This window comes from Electrophorus electricus, chromosome 24 (genome assembly GCF_041902795.1).
Source record: "Electrophorus electricus isolate QZ-2024a chromosome 24, ASM4190279v1, whole genome shotgun sequence".
Lineage (NCBI taxonomy): Eukaryota > Metazoa > Chordata > Actinopteri > Gymnotiformes > Gymnotidae > Electrophorus > Electrophorus electricus.
Genome location: NC_137520.1, coordinates 4195882 through 4221906, shown reverse-complemented (window position 1 = coordinate 4221906; position 26025 = coordinate 4195882). Strand labels below are relative to the sequence as shown.

General features: G+C 37.4%; 2 protein-coding genes across 5 annotated transcripts in view; one reads left to right on the top strand and one right to left on the bottom strand.

The window, feature by feature from the left end:
• syt2a (synaptotagmin IIa) overlaps positions 1–1290 on the top strand; it is a 67848-nt gene extending 66558 nt beyond the window's left edge. Inside the window, exon 12 of the mRNA XM_081706748.1 lies at positions 1151–1290. Within this exon, the coding sequence (XP_081562874.1) occupies positions 1151–1181 (31 nt within the window). The 3' untranslated portion in view covers positions 1182–1290. The remainder of the gene's footprint in view (positions 1–1150) is intronic.
• On the bottom strand, positions 1–24162 carry ppp1r12b (protein phosphatase 1, regulatory subunit 12B). 4 transcript variants are annotated; one of them, XM_027028174.2, is made up of 8 exons: positions 23868–24162; positions 13130–13146; positions 12883–13009; positions 11029–11133; positions 10074–10124; positions 9721–9771; positions 6293–6373; positions 1–2641 (listed from the first exon to the last, which is right to left on the bottom strand). In XM_027028174.2, the coding sequence occupies exons 1-7, from the start codon at positions 23970–23972 to the stop codon at positions 6332–6334; spliced, it is 498 nt and encodes a 165-aa protein (XP_026883975.1). In that variant the 5' UTR covers positions 23973–24162; the 3' UTR covers positions 1–2641; positions 6293–6331. The 4 variants fall into 4 exon arrangements, with proteins under 4 accessions (XP_026883975.1, XP_026883974.1, XP_081562876.1 ...); XM_027028173.3 differs by lacking the exon at positions 6293–6373; XM_081706750.1 differs by lacking the exons at positions 1–2641; positions 6293–6373 and adding an exon at positions 2649–3016.
• Positions 24163–26025: the final 1863 nt, after the last annotated feature.

Sequence of the window (26025 nt, the reverse complement as noted above, 5' to 3'; positions counted from 1 at the left end):
ATATATATATATATATATATATATATATATATATATATATATATATATATATATATATATATATATATATATATATATATATATATATATATATATGGGTGAATTTAGGTAGTCCACAATGGGGTATTTTCTTTCTGATTACAGAGCCTGGGACAGTGATGGAGACCAGGGGCCTCACTTATAAAACATGAATGTACTATATTTGTTTTTAAAGGAATTGCTCAACATATGTATGCAAAAGATGAAAACAATCATATATAAAAGAATATATGCATACACTAGTTTGTATAACAATTGTTCTCACATTCTGATTGGCTGGGAAGCTTTATATCTGTGCTGATTCTTGATAACAGCATGGGTTTTACATACCAAAACCCCAGTATAGGGTTTTACATCCCACTGACACGTTGCTAAGTAATGACTAACTATGCATCCAACCCTATGTTGTGTACTTGCATGTATATAAAAGATGAATATACAAAATATGACTTTTAAAAGATAATATTTGACCTGCAGTCAGTCTCAGAGAGAGAGCCTGTCTACACAAGTATTTTGCCAACAGATGTTCTACAGAGCAGCCTTTTTTTCTAACAGCAATGAAAGTTAGTGTATAGATTAGCATGTACAAATAATGCAATAAGCCTAATAAATAATTAAATTCTACCTTTATTATTAATAAATGTTTTTTACCCTTTACCTTCATTTATTTGAACTTTGTATTTCAAATGAATGTTACTTTGCAGTGCTATATCAACGATATACCTGGTTATAGGGGACTCCATTTTGCGACACGTGAAATTAGCTAGGCCTTTAGGGACACCCACAGCAGTAGTTAGCTGTATACTGGGGGGCCAGGGGGCCAGACATTGCAGGTAATCTTAAGGTTCATCTGGGATGTTTTGTCACCTCTCTTTTTTCACTCAAGTTTGTTGACTGAGAGCAGCAGAGTGCTGATGTTCCAAGGTGCCCTCATGCCTGTGGATCCTTCTGGCTCTATCCTTTTAGTTGTGCTGCCATAGCTAGATCTGCCAGAGTCTATCTTTCCACATTATAGTAACCTAATTTACACACCCTCGTACCTGGACATGCCTAATAATCTATTCTCTCTTTCTGCTGATATACACCTACCCCTGATGACATGATGTTACAGAGCCTCAGCACATTTCAGATACCATGGCTAATTCCACCACTCTCTGATGTCCCCTGCTGCAACCCACCACACTTCCACCCCAGGCAACTACTTCTCCATTGCCCTTGAAGGACGTTCTCTTGCGGAATGAGTTTCAAACATGTACACATCATTGGGACAAGACTAGGACTTCTAGAAAACTGGACTAGACATTAATTGCTTATTTTTTCATTTTATTATTATTAATTTATTTTTCTCATAAAATTGTTAATATTGTGGGGACCATTGTCGGCCAGAAGAGGATGGCCCCCCCCTTTGAATTTTGATTCCTCTCAACATTTCTTCCTCATGCTTGCACACTGGGGGCTTGGATTTGGACATTTGTAAAGCTGCTTTGTGACAACATCTGTTGTAAAAAGTGCTATATAAATACATTTGATTTGATTTTGATACCTTTTTACTGTTAGGCAGGCAATTGCTACTGTTGCCAAATGTGAATATTAAAACATATTTAACACCTTTTGCGTTTCTTTTCTTTGTTTCTTTCTTTTGTGTAAAAGAATGGTGATGTAATTCATGATTACACACAACCTTGAGTTTTCTATTGCTTATAACATGCTCCCTCTTGTTTTCTATTGCTTAAATCACAAATGATTCTAGAATTGAGCACGCATAAACTAAGCTTCAACTCTGCCTTCTCATTTAACTAATGTGCATATAAAACGGGACACTTCTCTCCAATCTTGATTACTAGGGGGGTCGCACAGGCCACAGGTTTGCTCAGGCTCATGAGCCTGTCATCATCGTAAACTAAGAAACCAACCCGGTTCCCTCTGCTGTGCTTGGTTTGCCACGTCTTTTAGAAGAGCTAAACATGCAGTGATTCTTTCAGGTATATAAAAAATGCAAAGGACATATAGTTTGAGGGGAAAAAACATGGATATATGCCCATTTATAATAGCCTAGATATATAGTCTTAAAATGAGCAAATTTTGGATTTGTTATACTTTTGTTACAACAGACATGCTCCTAGGTCAGGTTGTAAACGTTGATCGGAATTTCAAGTAACATTTTACAATAAACGTGAAATGTCAAATACCACTATTCAAGTTCAAATCCGTGCATACGAATCTTTTATAAATGAGGCCCTATATTGCTGTGAGCATATATTTTATTGACAGCTGAGAAAACCTTTGCTGAATATTACTACCAATTTATAGGACACACTTATAAACTGGAAGTTCATCTAAAGTTAGTCCCTTTAGCAATGTTATACCTGATTAGAAATCGTTTATCTGCTGTGCTAATGGTCATTATAATCCAAAGAGAGATACAGTGAATATCAGGAGGCAGTGGAGTTTTTAGGACCATTTCTCAGATCTGAGTATGAACTTAACTGAGTGTGTTTTTGCTATGCTCCTGAGCTCACTTGGAGAGTTTGCTGATGACTCGGATTAAAGCCCCATTCTCATCCTTTAGTCGCTGGTTATCCGACTTCAACTCTGTCAAAACCTGAGATATAGACAGACAGAAACATTGACAGCACAAGGAAAAATTTGATATTTTAAAAAATTGATTTTGTTTAGAAAATATTTTCAGTATGCTTTAAATATATCAAAACCAATAAAACCAAAACCTAAATCAAAGTGAGAATATGTTTGGTGTCATATTAAATTGTTTCAGGTATTCAAAATCAACACAAAATTTAACATAAATATTTTGGGATAAGAGTAATTCATTGTTGGTGTTTGGGTTTCTTATACAGCCTAGAACTGTGCATTTATTTTAACATTAGGAGTGAAGATACTTGCCATTTTTGACACAGGAGCGAGATGCGAGGGTGGCAATTCAAAGCATCAATGTTTATTTGTAAAATAAAGAGATCTCCTAAAAGGCATACAAAATGACAAAAAGGTGTTTGGGGCCATAAGCCAGCAGCCTTGCTTGTGAGCTGAGCAAGCTAGAGTACAACTATGGTGCCTGTGAGGTTTAAATGGGAAAAAGCAAAGTGAAAACAGGTGAGCAGAGTGTGTGATGGGGAGCGGGGGAGTGGCCAAGGGTCGATGATTGACATGGATTAAGGTGTGCGTGCGCATTCCTGGCTGGATAGTGGCTGAGCTGTGACAACATTATAAAGTTTACAGCAGGTTATTCATGCAAAAAATACAAAAAACATGAAGGCATAAAATAAATGATAAATTAATAAAAGATTGCTGTAGATTTACTAATAGTCACAATATTAATAGTTACAAACACTTGATGGGGGGCAGTGGTAGCTCAATGGAAGCTTGATTTGTAATCAGAAGGTTGCCAGTTCAAGTCCCACCACTGCCAGGTTGCCACTATTAGGCCCCTGAGCAAGGCTCTTTAACCCTCAGTTGCTCAAGTTGTACTCAGTCAGAATTGTAAGTTGGGATAAAATAGGTTAGCTTAATGCTGGAAATTAAATGAAACATGTGATCATGCAGATGACTGTTGAGGCGCAGAAGATATCACCTGGGTGACATTTGTTTAACAGAGCAGTGATTAAAACATATATTGTAAACAGTAAAGTTTAAACAAGAGAAACCATTCACTCATGACTTTAAATGAGCACATTTAGAATGAACAAACATGTTAAATAATGGCTGTTTGTGCCTTTTAAAATTAACTAGACAGGCCCACCATTCTCTCTCTTTCCTTTTCTCACGCACAGACAAAGCGTTTATATTTTTCTATCACTACCCAGCATCAGGCATCCACCACATAATATATAGGAGTGAACAAATTAACTATTTCAGTAAGTTTACAGACAGCATGAACTGGAAGTCAGAAAGTATTTTGCTTCCCTAATTATATTTTTCTGAGTGAAACACAATATTCCAATAGTAGTGGTATCTGAGTGGTATCATTGGGATTTGTTTGGATCATGCAAACAAGATTTATTTCGTTAAACTTGTTTTTCCTGCCTGTTTACCCTTGGTGATGTAGTCAAAATTCAAAAGATGTTTTAGGAGCAGGAGAAAATATTTTAAATAGTAATCATAATAGCCAATGTCAGAGTCTCATAACCATTGAAGCAATAAAGCTATAAATAACTTCAAAGGAATTGGCTCTAGGAAGAATTGACTGAGAGCTTGCCATTTTCCAGGCCCATGGGAGGGAGGAGGGTGGGGGAGAAAGAAAGAGAATGTGTCAAGGAATGCAGGACAGAGTTGAGAAACAAAGAAATAAAAACACCTGCCTCGGAAATGTGTAGGAAGATAGAGGCCTGAAGGATAAAAGGAAAGAGAGGAAGAGATGAGGATAAGAGATGTCTCAGGGAGAGTAGCTGTCTGGGTGAGACAAGTGAAGGCATGGAGCATAGTCCTGTTTTCTGCTAGGAGGTGCTCAATGACCCTGTGGAGAGCACATAGCCTAACCAGGGTAGGGAGCTTCTAAGGAGAGAAAGGCCAAGAAAAGACGGTTTGTGGAGGTGAACAAAGATATATATATATATATATATATATATATATATATATATATATATATATATATAGAGAGAGAGAGAGAGAGAGAGAGAGAGAGAGAGAGAGAGAGAGAGAGAGAGAGAGAGAAAGAGAGAGAGAGAGCAAGCACATGAGAGTATGGATAACAATGTGCATAAAAGATGAAAAAAGAAAAAGACTTAGCAAATAAATGTCTAAGTGTTGTAAAAGTCAAAGGTGGAAGATAATAAGCATAAGAGAGAGTAGAAGGAATGGGGAGAAGGACAAAACAGAATGCAGGGCAAATGCAGCAAAATTTACAAATCATGCAACAGTGCTCCTTTAAAACCAGGATGAAAGAAAATGGATAAGTGGAAAAAGGACAATGTCTCATTAATTTGTGGTTATGCTTATGCTTGGTCTCAATTTTAGACCTTGAAACAGGAATACCTACAAATACTTGTATAAGTCATGCACAAACTGTACAGTAGGCATGGTTTTTCATTGCTCAAGTTGTCTAAAACCAAATAAAGCTATTCTTCAGCACCAGCCTATATGTAGTAATGAGATCTTTGAGAGATCTGTGGCATGGGTACAATACTGTGGGCTAACAACATTTCAACGAAAAACTACTCTAATTACTCTAACACTCTGTTCTTTTGCCTGGTGTGATTCACTGCTTAGGCTTCCTCATTGCTTGAAGCAATTATTCATTGTGATTAATGGTTCAAATTTAAGCTACGCAAACATGTGTCATGCTGCAGTGAATTAGAGTAGCACATTGAGCACCAAATATATTGGTCACAATGTAAATTAGGGAGAATTGGCAAAAGTAATGGCCATGGAGTAATTTTCGTTACAGTTCAAAACAGTTTTATCTGTTTTACCATATTTTTTCAGACTTTTCAGGTTAACCTATGAACATGTTTATTTTTCATTCTTCAGACTTTCATCCTTCTAACTCAGGAGTCACATTTAATTTTAAATTAACACCTTATTAATTTCTAATTTTACTTTTTTATAAAATGCACAGATTGGGTGTATTTTGGTCCTGTATCAATTTCACATTCTTAACCCCTTTCTCCATATTCCACCTCTGAAATTTTAAAAGACCAAAGAGGCAGCATTTTGTTTGTTTATGCACAAAATATCTGGAATACACTACCAAAACATCCATCAAGATACTTTTAACACTGTCTTTAAAAACAACTTAAACTATTTTTCTTTGCTTTAGTGTTTAACTAGTAGTTTTTGTATTATTTCCCTTATTATTTTTAGTTGTATTTGTATTATATGTATTTATTTGCTTTCACATTTTAGCTATTATTTATATAATTGTATTTGTTTTAATATTTTTGTTTTATTTCTTGATTACACTTCTTTCTGTTTTATTTTGTATTTATTTTGTATGTTAAGCTGTAAGTTTGAGCCATCATGCCAACTAGCATCCATCAAATAACATGTCAATTGCATAAGGCTAACTGGTGACTATTAAATTACTGCTATTTAAATACTACTGAAATGTCTAGCACGAGCGCAAGCAAAAAAAAACAAAACAACAACAACAACAACAACAAAAAATACACCCACATCATTTGAATACTACTGTGTCTAAAAAGGAAAAAAATGTGATCTGGATGACAGGTGTATATTCATGCCTTTTTGTGGAAGATGAATGTTTGTGAGCAGGCAACCACTAGTGGTTCTGACCACTCACCATTTTTCCCCTTTCCCCCTACTCCAACTGAGGATCAACTCAGGGCTGGTAGCCACAACGAAATCTCACTGTGGCTGGCTTCTATGGGCAGTGGGGACAATATGTACCAGTCAAATAAGTTCCTTCTACTTCCTTGAATGAGATTAATCTACTTAGCAACCTACTACAAATCAATATTTTAGAGAGTTTAGGATATTAAAATGTTGCTTTTGGTGCCAATTTATGAAAAGAAAGTTGAACTTTTTATGGGGGAAAAGGGGCTGGTTAACACATACTGTGCTACATTTAAAAAGGGGGCTGGTTTTTCTTTACTGAGGAAAGTGTGTTCTGAATCTGTATACCATGACTCTAAGATATCTGACATGGTGTTCAAATGTCTTCAGTCATTATGCTGTGAATTAAGATGAATTCAAAGTGGGATCTTTTTCTATTTTAGCAGACCTTTTTATGCCCTGGTTTTTCTCTTGGACTATCCACTGGTTGGTTAAAGTTTACTTACTTTTGGCTTAGATTCTATTATTGTCTGAACCTAGTTCCTTCTTTGGTGTTAACTGTAATTAGTGCTGCAGGTGTAGTTTCGCCTTGGCCATAGGTGTGAATTGGGGTGCAGACAGAGCACTTACTGAACTGTTAAATTAGGACAATTCCTGATCAACACCCGTAGAAGGCATTCGCTGGGCTTTTCTTCTACAGTACATTGATACTGGGCCTCTCGAACTCATCCAAGTATCTTTTTTTTTTTTTTTTACACTTTCTCAAACTTTCATTACATACATTCACAAACCTAAACATCTTTCCAATCTGAAATGTGTCTAGCAATTTCTGTCTACATATCCCACAGATCACCTAGAGACTATCATCATCGTATACACCGCAATCTCAGCAGCCTCATTTACTCCCAACATTCGGCACAATCACAGACCTTGGTGGCAGGAGGGCTCTGGAATGAGTGATCTGCTATTCAGAAGGCTGACTTCATCTCAGTCCTAGCATCCCTCAATCACTACAATTCCTGGCTCTAACAGAGACCTGGATCACCCCTTAGAATTCTACAACTCTGGCTGCTCTGTCCTCAGCCTTTTCATTCACACATTCTCTGAGGCATCTCAGCAGGGGTGGTGGCACAGGTGTACTCTTGTCTCAAAAGTGGTGTTTCACCCCACTTTCCTTCCCTGTTCTTTCAATTTCTTATTTTGAATTTCATGCTATTAGAGTGTCTTTCCACAACAAACTTCACATCATTGTCATCTACCACCTTCCAGGTTTCCTAGATAACTTCATCGACAGGCTTGATGCCCCCGAGTCAATTCCCCATCGAAGGAAACCCACCCATTCTCCTTGGTGACTTCAACCTTGCATCAGACAAGCTGCATTCCTCCTGCATTCTTCCACTGTTTACATCATTTGACCTTGTCCTTAACCAGTCTCCTCTGACTCACAGAGTGGGCAATGTTCTGGACCTGATTTTCACCTGGACCATCACAACATCAGACATCACCCCCCTCCACCTCTCAGTCCATCATTTTTTGTCCTTCTCTCTCTCTCTCTCTCTCTCTCCCCCTCTCTTCTCTTTCCATCTATACCTCCCCAACAATCTATACCTCCCCATCTATACCTCCTCCTCCCTTGACAATCTGTACCTCCTCTTCCCCAATTTCTAGTATTTTAACTTTGGATACAGTTACTAATGCTTTCCTTTCTACACCTTCCTCATCAATTAGTCTTCTGATGCCTCTCTCCTTTAGACCTGCAAGATCTTCTCCACCTGCCCCCTGGCTAACAGAAGCACTAAGGACTGCAGAGAGGCACTGTAGGAAAACTCACCTAGATTCAGACCTCAGCTCATACCAGTCTCTCCTTTCCAAGTTCTCACTGGAAGTAACATCTGCAAAGTCATACTACTACAGATAAAAAATTGAATCATCAGCATCCACATAGATCCTCACAAGCTCTTCAGGATTTCTTTCTCATCTCTTACTCCTGAGTATTTCATCACCTTCTTTGAGGAGAAGGTTGCAGCAATCTGCCAGTCCTTTTCCTCTGTTCCCACTCTTCCAACCAGTGTTCATTCCCCTACATCCAGCTCTCTGGCTTCGTCTTCTCCTATCTCATCAGACAAAATTCAACTCCTGATTTCCAGCAATCTGACTACATGTTTACTGGATCCCATTCCTTCCACTCTGTTCAAGACACTCTCAAGAGATCTGCTTCCTTTCATCTGTCATCATCAACAACTGCTTATCTTCTGGACATGTACCAACTGCAATCAAAATCACCAATAAGGTACCAATCCTAAAGAAGGCCACACTTGACAGCTCCAACATAACCAAATACAGACCAGTATCACTTCTCTCTTCTCAACTGTTCTAGTATGAGAAGTTTATAACCAATTAACTAATTTCCTCACCCAGAACCAGCTACATGATCCCAATCAGTCTGGCTACAAACCAGCCCATTCAACAGACACAGCCCTCATAGCAGTGAGGGAGAAACTTCAAGCTGCCAAAACTGCCATGCTGTCATTTGTCTTGATTATTCTTGACCTTTCAGAAGCCGTTGGCACAGTAAACCACAACATGTTTTTCTTTGTTCTCTCCAGTCTTGGTGTTACTGCTTCTGCATGGAAATGGTTTTAGTCCTATCTGGAGGGACGGTCCTATCAGGTAACATTGAGAGAATCCAAATCCAATCCATGTAGACTCTTCACCATCTATTTGTGGAATATTTAAATGATCACTGATCCTGCACCTATGTTGAGTAACTGAAATTCTAGTACTCATTGTAGGATATTATTTATTTAACCTATTGTTGTCTTTTATAGAGCTTATGTGTTTTACATTTCTAGGCATCAGCATTTATCCCTGTATTTCAACAGCATTCTAGTTCAATAGTATCTTGAACTCTTAACCTCCTGTACTGCCTTACTGTACTAATAGTTTCTATGAGTAAATGACAAAGCACTTTTGTAAGTCAATCTGGATAAGAGCCAAAAGCCGTAAATGTAAATGAAAATCTAAATGTTTTTCGGTGTGAAATCTTTGTCAATTACATCTGAACTATTCAATTAATTTTTTAACAAAAAACTGTGCTGTGTTCCAGACTTGGAACCTGGACCTGGAATTCAGTACAGGGCCTGGTGTAAAAGGTACTAAGTCACTGTTAACTGTGGGAGTTGAGGGTTGCTTTGGAGCTTTGATGTATTCTATAAAAGCTTTGGTGAAATGGAACCACTTTAATGACTTGTATAGTTCAGCTAAAAGCACCCAGCCAGCATACAAATACTGTAAACAGCAACTGCTAACTAAAACGCAAACATTTAAAAATGCAAACATTCTGTCTCATTATAGTTTAGCATCTAGAACACATACATTAGAAACACACAAAACATGAAAATTGTAGGAGTTGTAGGAGTATGGTCATTGTCTTACTTTAAGCTCTTCTTCCATGTCAGAGACCCTCTTCTCCAGTGCCTGCTTCTCCTACACAAGAAAAAGAAAATTGTATGTATGTAATCATTAAAGTATGTATGTATGTAGTTATCAAATTTCAATGTTACAATGTTTTCATCATTTACTTTTTTAGTTGTACTGTCATTTATGCATCCATAAAGAGATGACAGTGGTAATCATAAGCATCATATTAATGAAAGCATTTTCACAAGCATAAACAATGAAATCAAACATGTTGACAATAAATCTGAGAAGGCTAACAAAAAGATATTGTCAGGTGAGACATTTTAACTTGATTAGCTACATACAGAGTTAATATAGACAGTAAATACCCTTTTCTCTGATTCAAGTACACTGGGCCTTTCAGATATTCTGTCCTGTTTCTGAAACACAGAATGTAAAGGTGACACTACAAAACAGTAGAAATATTCAAACATTATAGTAATAAACCTCTTTTAACAAAATAGGTCACACTAATGAATCTCTGTCATGGAATCTGTACAGACATAGGGCTAAAACAAATAGCAGAAATTATAGTGGAAAAGAATCCATGAGATAGTGATTTATGTTTTATGAAGTGATGTAGAATTTATGAAAGTCAACGTAATTTGTTAAATAATAGTGATACAATACATTTCAAACTAAAATGACTAGACTTTTCACAAAATTACCATTAGTACAGAAGCAGAAACAGCAAAATGTTTCAAAATCCTTCTTTAAATAGTTAATACAAAATCAATGACTCCAGTGTCAACTATATTAACTTGAGTAAAAAAAAATTAGAGCTTTTGATTTTTACTGTAATGCTTTTCATTTGTACTGTAATGGAGCCTTAACTAACTAAATAAAAAACACCACCATATACCTGTACTAATTTGTTATTTCAAAAATCAACATACAAACACACTTATAACATTATAACACCTGTAAACTATAAACCAATTACAAAACCATCAACCCCAAACCTGTTGGTTAACCACGTTTTTGATTTCCTACGTTATAAAATGCACAAAAACACCCTTACACACGCACGCACACACACACACACACACACACACACACACACACACACACACACACACACACACACACACACACACACACACACACACACACACACACACACACACACACACACACACACACACACACACACACCCTGTTGTCTTGAAAGAAACATGGGTCTCTGTCTAAATTAGTGACTAGAGGCCATATTTATTTGAGGATAGTGGACAAAATCTTTATAGCTAGACCAAATTTCTCCTGTCTGGATGAAGGTGCTCTAACCTGTGTCACACTGTCCAGCTGCAAGCGAATTTTCGTTAGCTCTTGCTTGCTGTCTTCCAGACGAGCTTTGAGTTTCTCATTCTCTGCTAGCGCATCCTCATACAACTGGTAAAATGAAGCAAACAAGCAAGTCAGTCCATATATATATATATATGTATTTATTTATTTATTTATTTTTTAAATGGAGGCACTTATATTTTGCAAGTTGTTTGAGGCCAACATCATGCTGTCTACTAATTTTACACTTATTGAACCCAGATTAGGACTAGAAACCCGGAATAAGATTTCATTGCTAATTTGTTCTCATTACTTTTTTTTTTCAGTGGTAGTTGGGCAGTGGTAGCTCAGTGGTTAAGCTACTTGACTTGTAATTGGAAGGTTGCTGGCTCAAGTGGATATACATGTCAGGTAAATGTTCTTTATTATTTAAATTCTTGCTATTGTATTGTGTGGTGTAGACCAGTGGAGGGTTGACACCCCGCCCCTTATGTTTTGGCTTCTCTCAGTGTTTCTTTTTAATGCTCTTAGGGAGTATTTCCTTCACACTTTGGCTTCCTTGTCGCTTTTGGCTGGGTCACTGGGGCTTGGATTCAGAAATCTGCAACGTTGCTTTGTGACAGCAGCTGTTGTAAAAAGCTCTAGATAAATTTGATTTGACTGTTGTTCGCTTAACTATGCCTGAGGAACGTTGACTCTCCTGAGCAATGTCAGGGTTTCCTTCTACAGTGTTCACTATACTTTTGATGAGTGCCTTCAGCATTTCCCACTGATGATACCAAGATGGCTTTTGTCCTCTCCCTGTTTACTAGCCTAGTGCATTCCTGCACCACCACTATGTGGAGCACGTATGCTACTCATGCAGACATATCCACCTTTGAAACCCAGTTCAGGGAGGTTTTTGATCATACCCTCTCCTGTTAGGACCCACATGAGGTTCTGTTAGGTTCTGGCACAATTATGCACACCACACTCCCCATACTAATGCAAAATGGTCTCCTTCACAGAGACTATTTCTCTTTTGTTCTTGATTTCCCTGACAATCCTCTAGTTTTATGCAACCCTTGGCATAAACATTTACACATGACCCTGCTCTGTTTGGTCAAGAGGAGAACTGAATACAGTGGGGTTCATATGCTACAGTTTCTGCTTATGCCTGCCTTGTCGCACCACAGAAACCTTACAGACATAATTTGTTTTGTTACAGTAAATACAGTTCCATGTTTCACAGAATTGTGAATTATAATAGTTTAACAATAACACTCTAAATGGTTTGGGTAACTTTATCCCACTACAAATATTTGGTTATTTGAATGACAAGCCATTGCTTATACTGATACTGACACTTCATACTGATGAAGTGTTTCTGACTATTGCTGCTGAACATGTTAATTTCTTCATGCCTACAGTTTATCCACATCCAGATGGACACTTTTGCAAAAAGATAATGCACTGTGTCAAAAAGAAAATATCATCCTTGTATGGTTCCAGAAACTTTTTTTTTCATTTCTTCAGTCCTGAACAGTACTTGGATCTCAACGTTATCTAATATCTTTGAGATGAGGTGGAAAAGATTGTTTGAAGAAGTTATGCAATAATAGTTAGTTCTGCACAATGCATAAGGCGTTTTGTAGAGTCCATACTCAGGCAAATTCATGCTGCTTTGAATGCCAAAGGAGGTGCAACATGCCTAAATGTGGCAGCTCAGTATAGTTTCCCCTAATGCATTATGCTCCCATTATAGTAATAATGTCATATATAAAATTTGGAATTCTAAAATCATAAATGCATTATGAACCTTTCCTTTAGGATTATTTAGAATTCATCAAATACTGCATCAGTCAAATGCTCAACTACCTTCTTGTAGTTCCTACTGGTAGAGTTATCGTCCGTCTTATTTAGAGAAGCTAAGCGGTTCTCTCTACGCGTGTAGGAGCTGGTTCGGTTCAGTCTATCTGGACACTCCACACCACTGGAATCTGACCTGCCACAAATAAAGGCACACATTTTGTAAAGTTATATTTGTCTTGGATATTTTCTATGGCCTTCTTGTGGATAAGAGCAAAAGAAGAGGGAACATTGTAAAACAAAGTTCAGTACTCACCTAGATATTCTGTCATGCTGTAAAAGAAAGCAAGTTAAATGTTATTTTATGATAGTACAATACTTTATCATCTTAATTTTTATATATATATATATATATATATATATATATATATATATATATATATATATATTGAGACACCTGCATAGGAAAACATGTAACATGTAACAGCTGTTTCTCTGTTGTGCTCCTTTATCCAGATACTCAGTCTTTAACAAGACAACCAGCATGCAAGGAACCAGATACTATCTTAAGCATTACACTAGAACAAGGCATGGATAATGAAAACAACTAGACATCCTGAAAATGGTATCACAATCCGTGTCACATTTTGCCCCTCCTAGCATCCATATTGTCATGGTCACCCTATCTCATGTATTTCTTTTGCTTCCATGTTTCATACATCTCCGCCCATAATTTGTAGCACCTGTATCTTGTTAATTCTTATTAGTATGTATATTTAAACCCTGTCTTGTTCCCTGTTTGTTTGCTGGTCATTATCCTAGCCTCTGTTCGTATTCCAAGTGCACACAATAAAATAACCAGTCTCAGCCACTTCCAAGATGGGTGATCACCACAGTAGACAGTGAAAGCACACCATCACTCTGGAAAAAACCTTGCCACCAGGCACTCAGCACCTAAAACACAACAAACAAATAAACAAAAACACAAATAGAAAATAAGAAACCCTTTTTCCATGAGTCCTGTCTCATTTAATGCTAAAAGGATTACCCCAGTCCTCCAATGATTAAAAAACATGGGCTCCAATCAGGAGCATAAAAACCCACCTGTCCTGGAGTTCAGGTGAGCTATGCCAAGAAAGTTTCCGAGAATGTTATTGGCAGTTGACTCCCATTTAACACTGTTCTTTATGAAGATAGTTGTACTACTGCAGTTGCTAGTGTCTCTCAGAATCTTTATAATGATGTTTCAGTGTGATAAATTGTAAATGTGATATGTGATGACAATAATGCCCTTGGGAATCCAGCCCAACTTTATGAGTGGAAGAAAGAGAAAGAAAGATAGTGAAAGGATGGTTGTCTGAAGACGCAGACAAAATATGTAAGACTAAGACTGGTTGGTAAGAAGGGAGAAATAGGCAGAAATTTGGGTGGAAAAGATGGAATGTTATTTGGATTGTATGTCCACCTGGAGATTCCTGGAGATTAGAATACATTCCTAGAGATTAGTGTATGATCTATGCCACTGAGTGAGAGATTAAGAGCAGTAAGAGAAGATACATCCTGTTTAGACACATCCACACTGAACTGTATTATGTAGTACAGGAAAAATGTCATACTGTCCTGTCTGAGTGACCTTACATTACCAAAAAAGGACACAGAATGACCACAATGATTTACGATTCTCAAAGTCTTGTTTAAAAAAAGATCTGAAATTGTGGTCAGAAAAGGAAGTTCAGCAGGTCCATGTCTCAAGCTCTTCATCGTAATAAAGACATTAGTGCCATGGACATAAACACTGCAACAAACTGAGTGAGTGCGTGACAGAGTGCATAAGTTAATGAGTGAATAAATTAGTCATGCTTGGCCATTTCTTGCACATATGTAGGACTAACGGAGTAAGTCAGTTGTTTTACATCTTTTTAAACTGCTGATTTTATTTCTTAGCTCAGTATTACAGAGTATAAGGGAACATACACTAGGAAGCAGGAGAGCAGAGCACACTTGTTGACTCTAAAGAGGTGCAGTCTTGAGAATGTTTACACAGCACTGGTGCAGAGTCCTATCCTTATGTGGTCATACACCATGCTGCTGCTGCTGCTTGCTACTCTGAAAATCCTGCTGTACTTTGAATACAGCACAGCTGAACTATGTACCACAGTGCATAGTCTCATAGACTACTGAGAAAAATGCTTAGGTTCCTAGACGTCTACTATCTTGCAAACTAATCTGCTATGTTCAATGTCAAAATATTACTTTGAAATTGATACTAATAGTCACAATTAACAATGAAGTCCTTTTGATATCTTGTTTATGTACTACTTAATTCCGTCACTGAACTGTGTTAAGACCTACCGCTAAGGATCAAGTCTGGAATCCATCCTCCTCATTGTTGGAACAGAGAAAGAAGTTATAGTGTCCGGTGTTAGTGTCTAGTGTTAGAGACTACACACACAGAATACAGTCTTGTATTCCATCTATGCTGTTTTTGGATTGTGTATCTATATACACATGCCCATGGGTTGTTATTCAACAGCTATGTTGCACATTGTGTTTTTAGTGGTTTTTTATTGTGTGCCATAATAATTGTGATTTTAAGACACCATGTCAAGTTAAAAAATGTTTTGCTATGCAGCACAGCTCATCAGAACAGACTTGGGGTAGTATTTCTGGAATCAGATCAGACTGGGAGTGAAGCATATGCTCAAGTGTTGTGTTTACACCCATTATCTAGCTATTATAAAGTATAATGACTCATTTTCCTGTAGCTCACCTGGTAGATCAGGTTCTAACATTATCAAGGTGATGGATTCAATACTTATTAAGCAGACACAGTCGCACTGATAATTAATCTTCAACATTCTCAAGTTCTCTTGTGTCACTCCTCTACTGTATTTGCTGGCTTCCTACTGCTTGAATCAGATATTAAACCATGACCAGCTTACCTACAAAGCTGAAAAAGGAGCTGCTCCTTCCTGCTTGACAGCAAGGGTCAAAATCCTATCTGTCCCTCAGGCTTCAAGTGCAGCCCAGCTTGACCTTTAAGACAAGCATCAATATTTTTCTCTATCCTGGTTTCCAGTTGGTTGAATAAATTCCCATTGACTGTATGAACAGCAGAGGCCCTTGCTGTCTACAAATGCTGAAGACTTGTAGAAATACTTTATATTTGACCTACAATTGTCTTGTTTTTGCAATTTTTGTAGTAATTTCACTCTAATTGTGTTGTTTTTTTTATAGCATTGAATTAAAGTTTATTGTATCTCTGATTTTTTTATCTCCCTAAAAACCTTACGTAAATATATTTTCTGGCAATCTCTCACATTAAGGGGATTTTTGGACTAGTTCAGAAAACATTTCTAAGTTTCTGAGTAGACAAATAAACATCTACAAACGTCCCTTTGGATAAGAGCATTGGCTTAATGGCATTAAAGTAAATGTAAAATATATAAATAGTTTCTGCTAAATGTTGAAAATGAAACTAAAATGCACATGCAATACATCTTCACCCCTCTGTGCAGCAGAGATACAGTGAGAAAATATTCCCTTACTGTCCTGGCAATACAAAGACACTTGAAGTGTTCTACATATGAACCAACAAACCACTGAGGTTTGTTACACTATTAAACCATTTCATCAACCATTGAATCCACTTCAACATGAATGCAATTTTCAGACAATTACCCATAATCCATTGGAACATTATTTTCCTTTTAACAATAAGGTTGGCAAAAGAAAATGTGCATCAACCATTCCTGAAACAGTATGGAAGCTTTAACATACAATAACAACTTATGTTTCATGATGCTTTGAAGGATCATTGGTCCTCTGTGACTGACATGGACCCAGCTGACATGAATCCAAATGTTCCATCTGTGCTGCTAAGACCACAACACGACTGTGAATGTCCCTCTCCTTAGGTACTGCAGACATGTTATCAAAGGCAGCACTGAGATTTTGAGATCCATCTTGTGTGACATGATAGCTTCTGCTATGGCTCTTAGCTGATCACTGTGTTACAATTAGTGATATTATATGACACTGGCCCTGTTTGCGGAATTATAGCACAAGGAATCCAATTGAGTTCCCTCCCTGTAGTGTTCTGCAAGTACACCATATATCCACAGCAAATACTTTGTCCATAATGTGTTGATCATGGTATCTTTTCTGAAGATTTTGTCTCCTCCAAGCAGTCTCAGTTAGGCTGGATTTGATTGAATCAAGTTGTGTGCAAACATGCCTTTGAACAACCATCCTGCATAAGAGGGAGACTGTAATGCTGTAGTGAAATGTGGGGTTGTTTGATACTACAGTAAAAACAAGGAAAGATTGTCCACAATATCCACACCAGTGTCTGCAAACTTTTTCAAGGCTTCTTTCAAAGTACACACCCCATGCTTTGCATTTGTAGAAGGATGATTTGGAGCATTGGGCTACTATAGGAAGAAAACTTGTGATGTTATTTTAGATATATGAATACCTCCTTCCACTTAGATAATCCCCAACCAGCATGAACTGGCTGGTTATATGCAAAATCAAAACCACTTCCTGCACACTCCTGGGAACTCCGGGGGATGCAGAGGTGTTTGTTGCTGCATCTTTTTCTCAACTTGGCACACATAATATTCTTCGCACACCTCTTCAACTTCACATCTAGCTTTGGTCACCAAACATATTTTGAAGCCAAAGCCATCAGTCTCACTATGTCTGGTTGCCCTGTATGCATTTCATTAAGCACTGGCTGTCTTAATTTAGTTGTACAATTACTCGTGTACCTCATAATACACAGTTAATTTCAGTTGATAGTCCACCCTTCCATAATGTACCTATGCACTTTAGAAAGTTCACAGTTCATTTGTGTAGCTTTTATTGTGTAGCTTTCTGTTTGGAACTGAGTGAAGCCTCCTTCCAGTATGTGGCCTACAGTGCAGGGACTGTTTCTGTCACTACTGAAGTCCCAATATCAATTGTTTCAGATAAGGCAAAACAGGAAAATCCATCTGCAAAAAATACTGCCAATGCCTCTGTGAATCTGTGAATGCTTCCATTTAGCTTGATTTAACATACATGACACATATACTGCAGGGCATTCATCATCTCTTGGCATGTTGTGTTGTATCACAGTCCAGTTCCATAATCTGATGCTTCACATGCAAATGTGATAGCCTAGGCTCATAGTGTGTCAACACTTTGTTCCCAGTCAAATGCTCTTTCCATTGAAAGCATGCTGCTGCTCTTTATCCCTTTGTCAATTCATCCAATCCATAATACACTGCCTGGCCAAAAAAAAAAAAAAAGGTCACCAACTGGATTTAACTAAGCAATTAAGATCCTCCCATTGGATATTTACTGCATGGGTGATTATGCTTCAGCTGGCAACAAGTTATTTAACCCGAACTGATGCAGTGAGTAGCTTCTCATTTGTTAAAGAATCATGTTGAAAGACACAGCCTGTGGTCGTGGAAAAGATGTTAATCCGTTTCAGAATGGTCAAATTATTGGCATGCATCAAGCAGAGAAAACATCTAAAAAGATTCCTGAAACTACTAAAATCGGGTTAAGAACTGTCCAACACATTATTAAAAAGTGGAAAAACAGTGGGGAAACATCATCTTCGAGGAAGGAATGTGGTCAGAAAAAAAATTGAATAATCTTGATCAGCAATTACTTAAACGTGTGATGAAATCAAATCGTGGAAAAACAACAGTAGAACTCAGAGATATGTTTAATAGTAAAAGTAAGAGCATTTCCACATGCACAATGCAAAGGGAACTCAAGGCATTGGGACTAAACAGCAGTGTAGCCTTAAGAAAACCACTTGTCAGTGAGGCTAACTGGCAAAAACGGCTTCAATTCGCTAGGGAGCATAAAGATTGGACTCTGGAGCAATGGAAGAAGGTCGTGTGGTCTGATGAGTCCAGATTTACCCTGTTCCAGAGTGATAGGTGCATCAGGCATATTCCAAGATGACAATACCAGGATTCATCAGGCTCAAATTGTGAAAGAGTGGTTCAGGGAGCATGAGACATCATTTTCACACATGGATTGGCCACCACAGAGTTCATACCTGAACCCCAATGAGAATCTTTGGGATGTGCTGGAGAAGACTTTGCGCAGTGGTTCAAATCTCCCATCATCAACACAAGATCTTGGGGAAAAATTAATGCAACTCTGGACAGAAATAAATGTTGTGACACTTTCAGAAGCTTGTGGAAATGATGCCACAGTAAATGTGTGCTGTAATCAAAGCTAAAGGTGGTCCAACGAAATATGTGTGTGTGACCTTTTTGTGTGATCTTTTTTTTTGGCCAGGCAGTGTAGTTCATAAGTCCAATGATGGCCTGTATGAAGGCCTGTATCTCTTTCACACTGGTCAGTGGTGGTGCCTCTTGCCGAATTCACACTTCTCTTTCTTTACACATTGTGCATTCTCCAAGTTCTACACTAACTTGGCCTGACACCAGTAGGTCATTCAGATAGAAAACAATACTAAGATCCTTCAGTATATTTTCTATAATCCTCTGGAATATTGACAGTGCAGAAATGCTATCAAAAGTAAGTCTATTGTAGACAAATGGGCCTCAGTGTGCGTTTATGATAGCATACTTATTTGTCTCAGTATCTAACAGTACTTGTTGATATGCTAAATCTAATTCAGTTTTAGAAAATACGTTTTCTCAATGAAGAATTGCTAAAAGCTCTTCAGTCATGAGTAGAGGATGTGTTTCTACATCTCTCTCCCAATTTACAGTAATCTTATAATCCCCACAAACAGTATATGCCAAGACTTGTACAACTTGACTTCTTGGACTGTTGGAGTCCCCCATTTTCTATGTGTTACTGGTGAGATGATGCTTTTTATGGCCTCTGCAGTTCCTTGTCTACTTGGTTTTTCATTGCAAAGAGCAGGGGGCCATTCTCAAAAAATCTAGGATGTGTATCTGGCTTTATTAGGATGTTGGCTTTTTTAAAGTACCTAATTCATGGTTTCATATATCTACTTCCTCAGTCACTACACTGTAACCTTTGAATATCTCTAGTGCTTGATCAAACACTTTTGCAAACATTAACCTGTTCTCTGACAGTAACTTGCTTGCTCTTGTATTCCACATGTATTCCTTGTACTCCATTGATGAAATGGTGCATTGTCAAGGCTGACACCCAACTGGTAATGAACACCATACCATTTCAGTGTGGCTGCAAACTGTGTCACTGTTTCCCTTTGCCTCTGCATTCAGTGATTAAAGCAAAACCATTCCAAAATGATCAGCAGTTTAGGCTCATACTGTCTCTTCAAAATGTTTGTCACTATTTGTCTGAATACCTTGTCTGCTTGCTTAGCTGGCAGTACATGGTTTCTCAATAACCTATATGATATGGCAGCAATATCACTTAGCACCGTGTTTTCAAAGAAAAGTTCCACATGTTCCACATATGCAGTCACATATGCACTCCATGACTTAATGTTGGCTTTGAATTTGGCTATTTTGCCGAAAAATTCCATTCCACCTTCATCACCACTTTTATGTCTTACATAAACTTGACCAGACATGCAATCACTACTGAATGTGACCACTTCATGAAGTGCATCTTACTCATACAACTCACACACATGCCCTCTATACATGCATGTACTATATTACAGAAACAGTGCAATGTTAAACACAACATATTATTCAGTACATTACATCTTCCATGCGTCAAGGCACAGGTATTTTAGGTAAAGAAAGAAAAGATCTTGAGACCAATGTTTTCCATTCTTTTTCCAAAAACAAGATCCAACTGACTCTGTGACTCTGCGAGATTGCTTATTATCCAGGATGCATGTTATTCTTGCTTTCTACTGTAGTAAAGCAAGTTTAAACGTAATTAACTTAAAGCATCTGAATTATTCAAACTATAAAATGTTCTAACCATTTTTGCAGTATTTTCTTATGAACTAGCAGACCTATTAATCAGCAGGTCAGTTTACTCAAAAAATGACTTTAGGTTAGCAAGGCAATCTGTATGAGGATATAAGTAACTGGTTTGGCAGTGCAACCATGTTTACATTCTGTTTGATTACTGTTCCTTCAGGGAGTTTTGAGGGAAAGACTGAAAGAAGAAGAAATAAAATCACAGAAGCCAAACTTTAGGCACATTAAACAATAAAAGGCATAGCATATGTAGTGCAGATGGTGCATTTCCCATATAAGAATACCACTGCATCAGACTCATCCAAATGGTCCCCACAGCAGATACTCTCTATTGTGTGAGCAACACAGCCAACTATATAAACAGGTCTATAACTCTGCAGGTATGTGGAGTATCTCTGGACTTCTCCTGTAAAGTTTGGATTCAAATGGGGGGGAGCTTGAAATGGAAAACAGCCACAAAGAAACATTCACTAATGTATCTGTATACACGTACCAAATGCCCTCAGTTTCAGGACGCTAGCACAATGGAATCTGTTTATAATGAGCTTGGACTTCTACAAACAGATATGCTTTGAGTAACATGCTGGCCTAAATTAGAAAAAACAGTGGACCCTTCCTTACAAAAGTAAGCAGCATGCTTCAGTGACAAGGAGGTCTGCATGCATATATTTGTGATAGTTTAGCTGAACTGCCACATGTTGGGTTCACTATTATTGAAGATGTAACATTTAAATAATCAGGCATCTACTCCAGAATTAATGTACACTCTATTTTTCATGAATTCTCCCATTCCGCCTCCCTACATTCCCCACTAAAAGCTCACTCATTGCCCTGCCAGCTTGCAAAGTGGAAATAGTGAGTCTGTTTACCCAAACATAGTATTACAATACAAAGTTCCATAAAAGCCATTTTTACTTTCCAGTAACGTCTATCTCTCTGACGCCATCTTTAACTGACCCTCCCCAGGCCTTACCCAAGTCTCATGCTTCTAATCATGCAAATTCAATAAAGTATAAGAAAATAATATTATTTCTTATGCTCTCTATTTAGAATTACTTTCTCTCTGATTAACATAAGATGTATTACCCAGCCTTAATAATTTGTGGCCCATTTGCTGTTATAAAACAGCTGCTTCAAAAAAAAAAAGAAAAAAGTGTGGTGGTGTCCTAAAAATATAACTCATTCTTATCCCCTTTCCCTCCTTTTTCTCAGAAGGAAAACCAGCCATCATCTTCGGCATGGAAACTTGAAGTTCAAGTGTATGATTTGGGTTTGATGAAAAATCTAAACAACAACAACAACAACAACAACAACAACAACAACAATAATAATAATAATAATAATAAGTTTAATTTATATAGCACCTTTCATAGACTCAAGGTCACTTTATAATTACAAAGATAGAGAGAAAAACTAAGTAAATGTTTAAACATTAATTCCCTGATTGACATATATTGCTTATGTCCAGCTGCTGTGGATTTGAAAATAATATTTTGTGAACATGCTATCATTATATCTCACATACTAAAAAAAAAAATAGTTGCCTCATCTAACCAGTGTTATGTGAACTGGTCATAGATTGATCATGATTCAAATCTCAATAGTTCTACTATAATCATCTTAAGCCTTGGCAGTCCAGATCCCTTTTTAGAATAAGTCGGTCGCACACATCATGCATTGCGTCACTAGAATCAGCACAGCTGGAGAACAGCACCTGCTGATTTACAAGCTTCTTTTTACTCGAGTAATTATGTCATCTTACATCCACACTGCCTTTAATGGTCACTTGCTCCCACTGAGCTAGCGTTTGTTCTGAGGTCTAGAAAGAGGACACATAAATAATTTCAGTCATAATTGACTTAACATATAATCAAACATCTATTAAAGGGTGAAGCCCTTCAATGCAAAGCAGCAATCTAGTATTACATAATACTATATATAAATTACTGATAGATGATCTACTCTCACTCCCCTCAAACAATGATCAATATGTTTTTGTAAAATCACATCTAGTCTGCTTGGTTATACTTTAAAGCTCGAATTAAGTTGTTGTTTAGGGATTCTATAAACAACTGAAATACACTTTTTAATTAATCCATCAAAACATTACTCCAAAGTAAGACTTTGGCTAATTATACTTTCATCCAGATAAAGGAATTGCTTTAATATGATAAGGGAAAACATGATTTATCAAAAGTAACTATAAGCTACATTTAAGTGCAGAAAAGCAAAAAAAAAAACAAAAAAAAACTTCTGTAGCTAGCCTGCTGTTTAATGTTTTGCATGTAATTTCTGTAATGTGAAAAGATGGAAGCTTTAAAAAAATATTTGATACTTCAACCTTATTGTGCTGCTTTAACAGTGAGGTATGAGCTTTATTCCTTTCAGAAATCACAACTGCAATACCCTTTACAATTACACATTTTTGCTAACCATAGGATTTTAAAAAGGATATGCAACACTTACAGTATGAAGCTAAGAGATTTTCACATCTCATTGGGATTCCAAATAAGGCCCAACAATGTCAACACACTATTGTAAACATGTTCTGAGGGATGAAGCATTCTATTTACACGACCAAAAACCCCACAAAAAGACAAAAATAGATTCCAACTGTTTTAAATATTTATCATCCCAAGCATCTTTATACCCCTTATTATTTTTTTAGACAATAACGGTAATTTTTTAAAACAAACTGTACTGTATTTCTGCCATTCAATATGCATATTATGTTTGGTGGGATTATTCTACTCAAATATTATATTTTCATAATCTTCCCACAGGTAAATAACTCTGTATCTAAGTCTCATGGCACTAATTAATACAACTACATAAAATAAACAAACCTTAAATCCTTGTACTCTGTCATGGCAACAGACACTGATCAATGATGCTTAAGTCACATAATTTCATGATACGACAAAACATGATCTAAAACAGGATCTAATTCTTGAACTAGTCTGTGTTTCATTGCAGGTTTTACTCACTGTACTTTATAGGACGCCTACGTTTTAAAATACAGTATTTCTTCCTGCCAGTCACAACAACTTCCTTACTCTTCTCAAATACCATAACATGATGACCTCCAATTTTCTGTTGAAGCTTAAAAAAAAAAACCTAAAACACACAGCTGGTTCTTACTCTGAAGCTTTTGGTGCTGGGGGACGGGGAGGAGGGTGGCGAGTCCAACACAGACTTCCTGGTGCGAGAGGACAGGTCCTTGTTACGCGAGTAGAGGGACGACATATCTCCGAAAAACAACGACGATTGGTGAGCGTAGCAACACTCAGAGAACAGCTGCTGAACTGGCCATGACAAATAACAGAGGATGCAGTCAATAGGAGTGTATATATGTCAGAGAGAAAAACAGAGAGAGAATTCAAGAAGAGTGCAGTGGAGTTGTTGTCTCTGTGTTCCCTGTGCTGGAACTGTCCACTGTTCCAAGCTTCCCTCTTTCTCAGAGCGCAGTGATCATTAGAGAAAAACGGGGGGTGGGGGTGGGGGCACAGAGCCGCTGTTCTCCTCCATGCAATATCTCCACTCCCCCAATCTCTGTTTCTGTGTGTGTGTCTCTCTCTCTCTCTCTCTCTCTCTCTCTCTCTCTCTCTCTCACACACACACGCACACACACGCACACACAGGGAAAATGGTGTGTGACCATTAATAAACTCTGTTCTTTTTCCCTTTCTCTCACTTGTATATGTGTACATAAATACAAAAAGGACAAGCATATATCTATAAGCATCACAGAAGATTAAGCTCCTCCTTTTATTCTCAGAACCTGAAATAACAAAGTGGCGCAAAAGAAAAACCTAAAACTACAAAAGGTCTGTCAAGCCCTATGCACTCTCACACACAGAATAATTTCAGAAATTATCTGTTTAAAAGAATTTTGTATGTTTGCAGTGTAGTTGCTCCAGCTGTTTTACAAAAATTGGTATGGCTTTTTTTCCTTCTCATTTAATTGTTTTCAAATATCAAATCTGAGCTGAAGTTGAGCTCTAAATAAAGAAACTATGCTTGGGCAATTCTATGTGTATGTTTTCTGGTGTCATATAAGGAGTGTTGACTGACTTTATAATCTGCACTACACGCATGCTTCAGCAGCAACAACAAACTTCACTAGCAGTTAAACATGCACATACCATTATGAATACTTTCAGTAAAAAAAATATTTTTCTTATTTTCTTATTTTCATTATTATTTTTTACATCGTTTGCAAAGTTGTAAACACAAGAACATTTTTTTTGTTTGTTTGTTTGTTTATTTTTAGCTAACAACTCAATAGTTGAATTCATCATATAGAATACTGCTGCTACTGACCTGCAGGCCAGGCCTGTGGAGGCCTTGGGAGGCCCATTTAACAAAGAAGATATCTGTTGATTCAGGAAGCAGGCTGCCTCTAGAGCTTAGATTCAGCAGAGCTTATCTGGTCCTCCTCTTTATGATTTTCCACATGGGACTTTAACAAAAGGAATGTGTGTTTTTCCCCATTATATATATATATATATATATATATATATATATATATATATATATATATATATATATATATATATATATATATATATATATATATTAAGATTTGTTTACTTGTTTTATAAGCATTATTGATTGGTCTTTATCATTCAAGGATGAGTGGGGGGGACGGGTGGAAAGAAGAGAAAGAGAGAGGAGAAGGGAGATAGAGTCTGGAGCGAGCTATTACATGAACGTTGCAGAAGTATGGTATATGGAGTTGTGAAGTTGGAGATGGTCAGAGATTGTCAGAAAGAGTCTTGTCCACCCACTGCTAAGGACACCGGAGAGCCAAAGAAAACTCCGGCGCAGAGTATTAGCTTCAACGAGTGTCTCAGGCTGAGTGCTAGCATATGAGCTAATCAACGCTCATATAGGTTTCTGCACAGGCTAGTTAGCTAGCTAGTGTTGTTTAAGATAGATACCGTAATAGTTATCTGGATCGTGTGAATGGCGTCGAAAGGAAAAGGTGCAACGAGAAGCAATTATCTGGACCGAGGTCTAAGATACCAGAGACACTCACCTTTCCTCCGTACACACTGAAAGGGTTCCTCCGCGCACCCTTGAACTGGATCCCTCACTCCTCTGCACACAGGACTGATTTTGGGAGATGCATGCTGAGGGTTTTTAGGCTAGGGCTGTGTTTTTTGTTTCCTTTTTTTCCTTGAGTACACAGAAAGGCCTTTACACTAAATAATATTGTGTTTGTTTAATCAGTAGTTTCATTGCTGAAAAAAATACTAATCCCTATTTCTTTTGAATTCATTGTGTGGGACAGTTT

Bases quoted from the DNA above. Each gene is read 5' to 3' on its own strand.
- ppp1r12b (XM_035522246.2), bottom strand. From the start codon at position 23,972: ATGTCGTCCCTCTACTCGCGTAACAAGGACCTGTCCTCTCGCACCAGG. The intron at 10,125-11,028 runs GTTAGAGCACCT...TCTGTGTTTCAG, and splicing joins AGCTGGACAGTGTGACACAG to AAACAGGACAGAATATCTGA. The intron at 9,772-10,073 runs GTATTTACTGTC...TTTCTTGTGTAG, and splicing joins TACTTGAATCAGAGAAAAGG to GAGAAGCAGGCACTGGAGAA.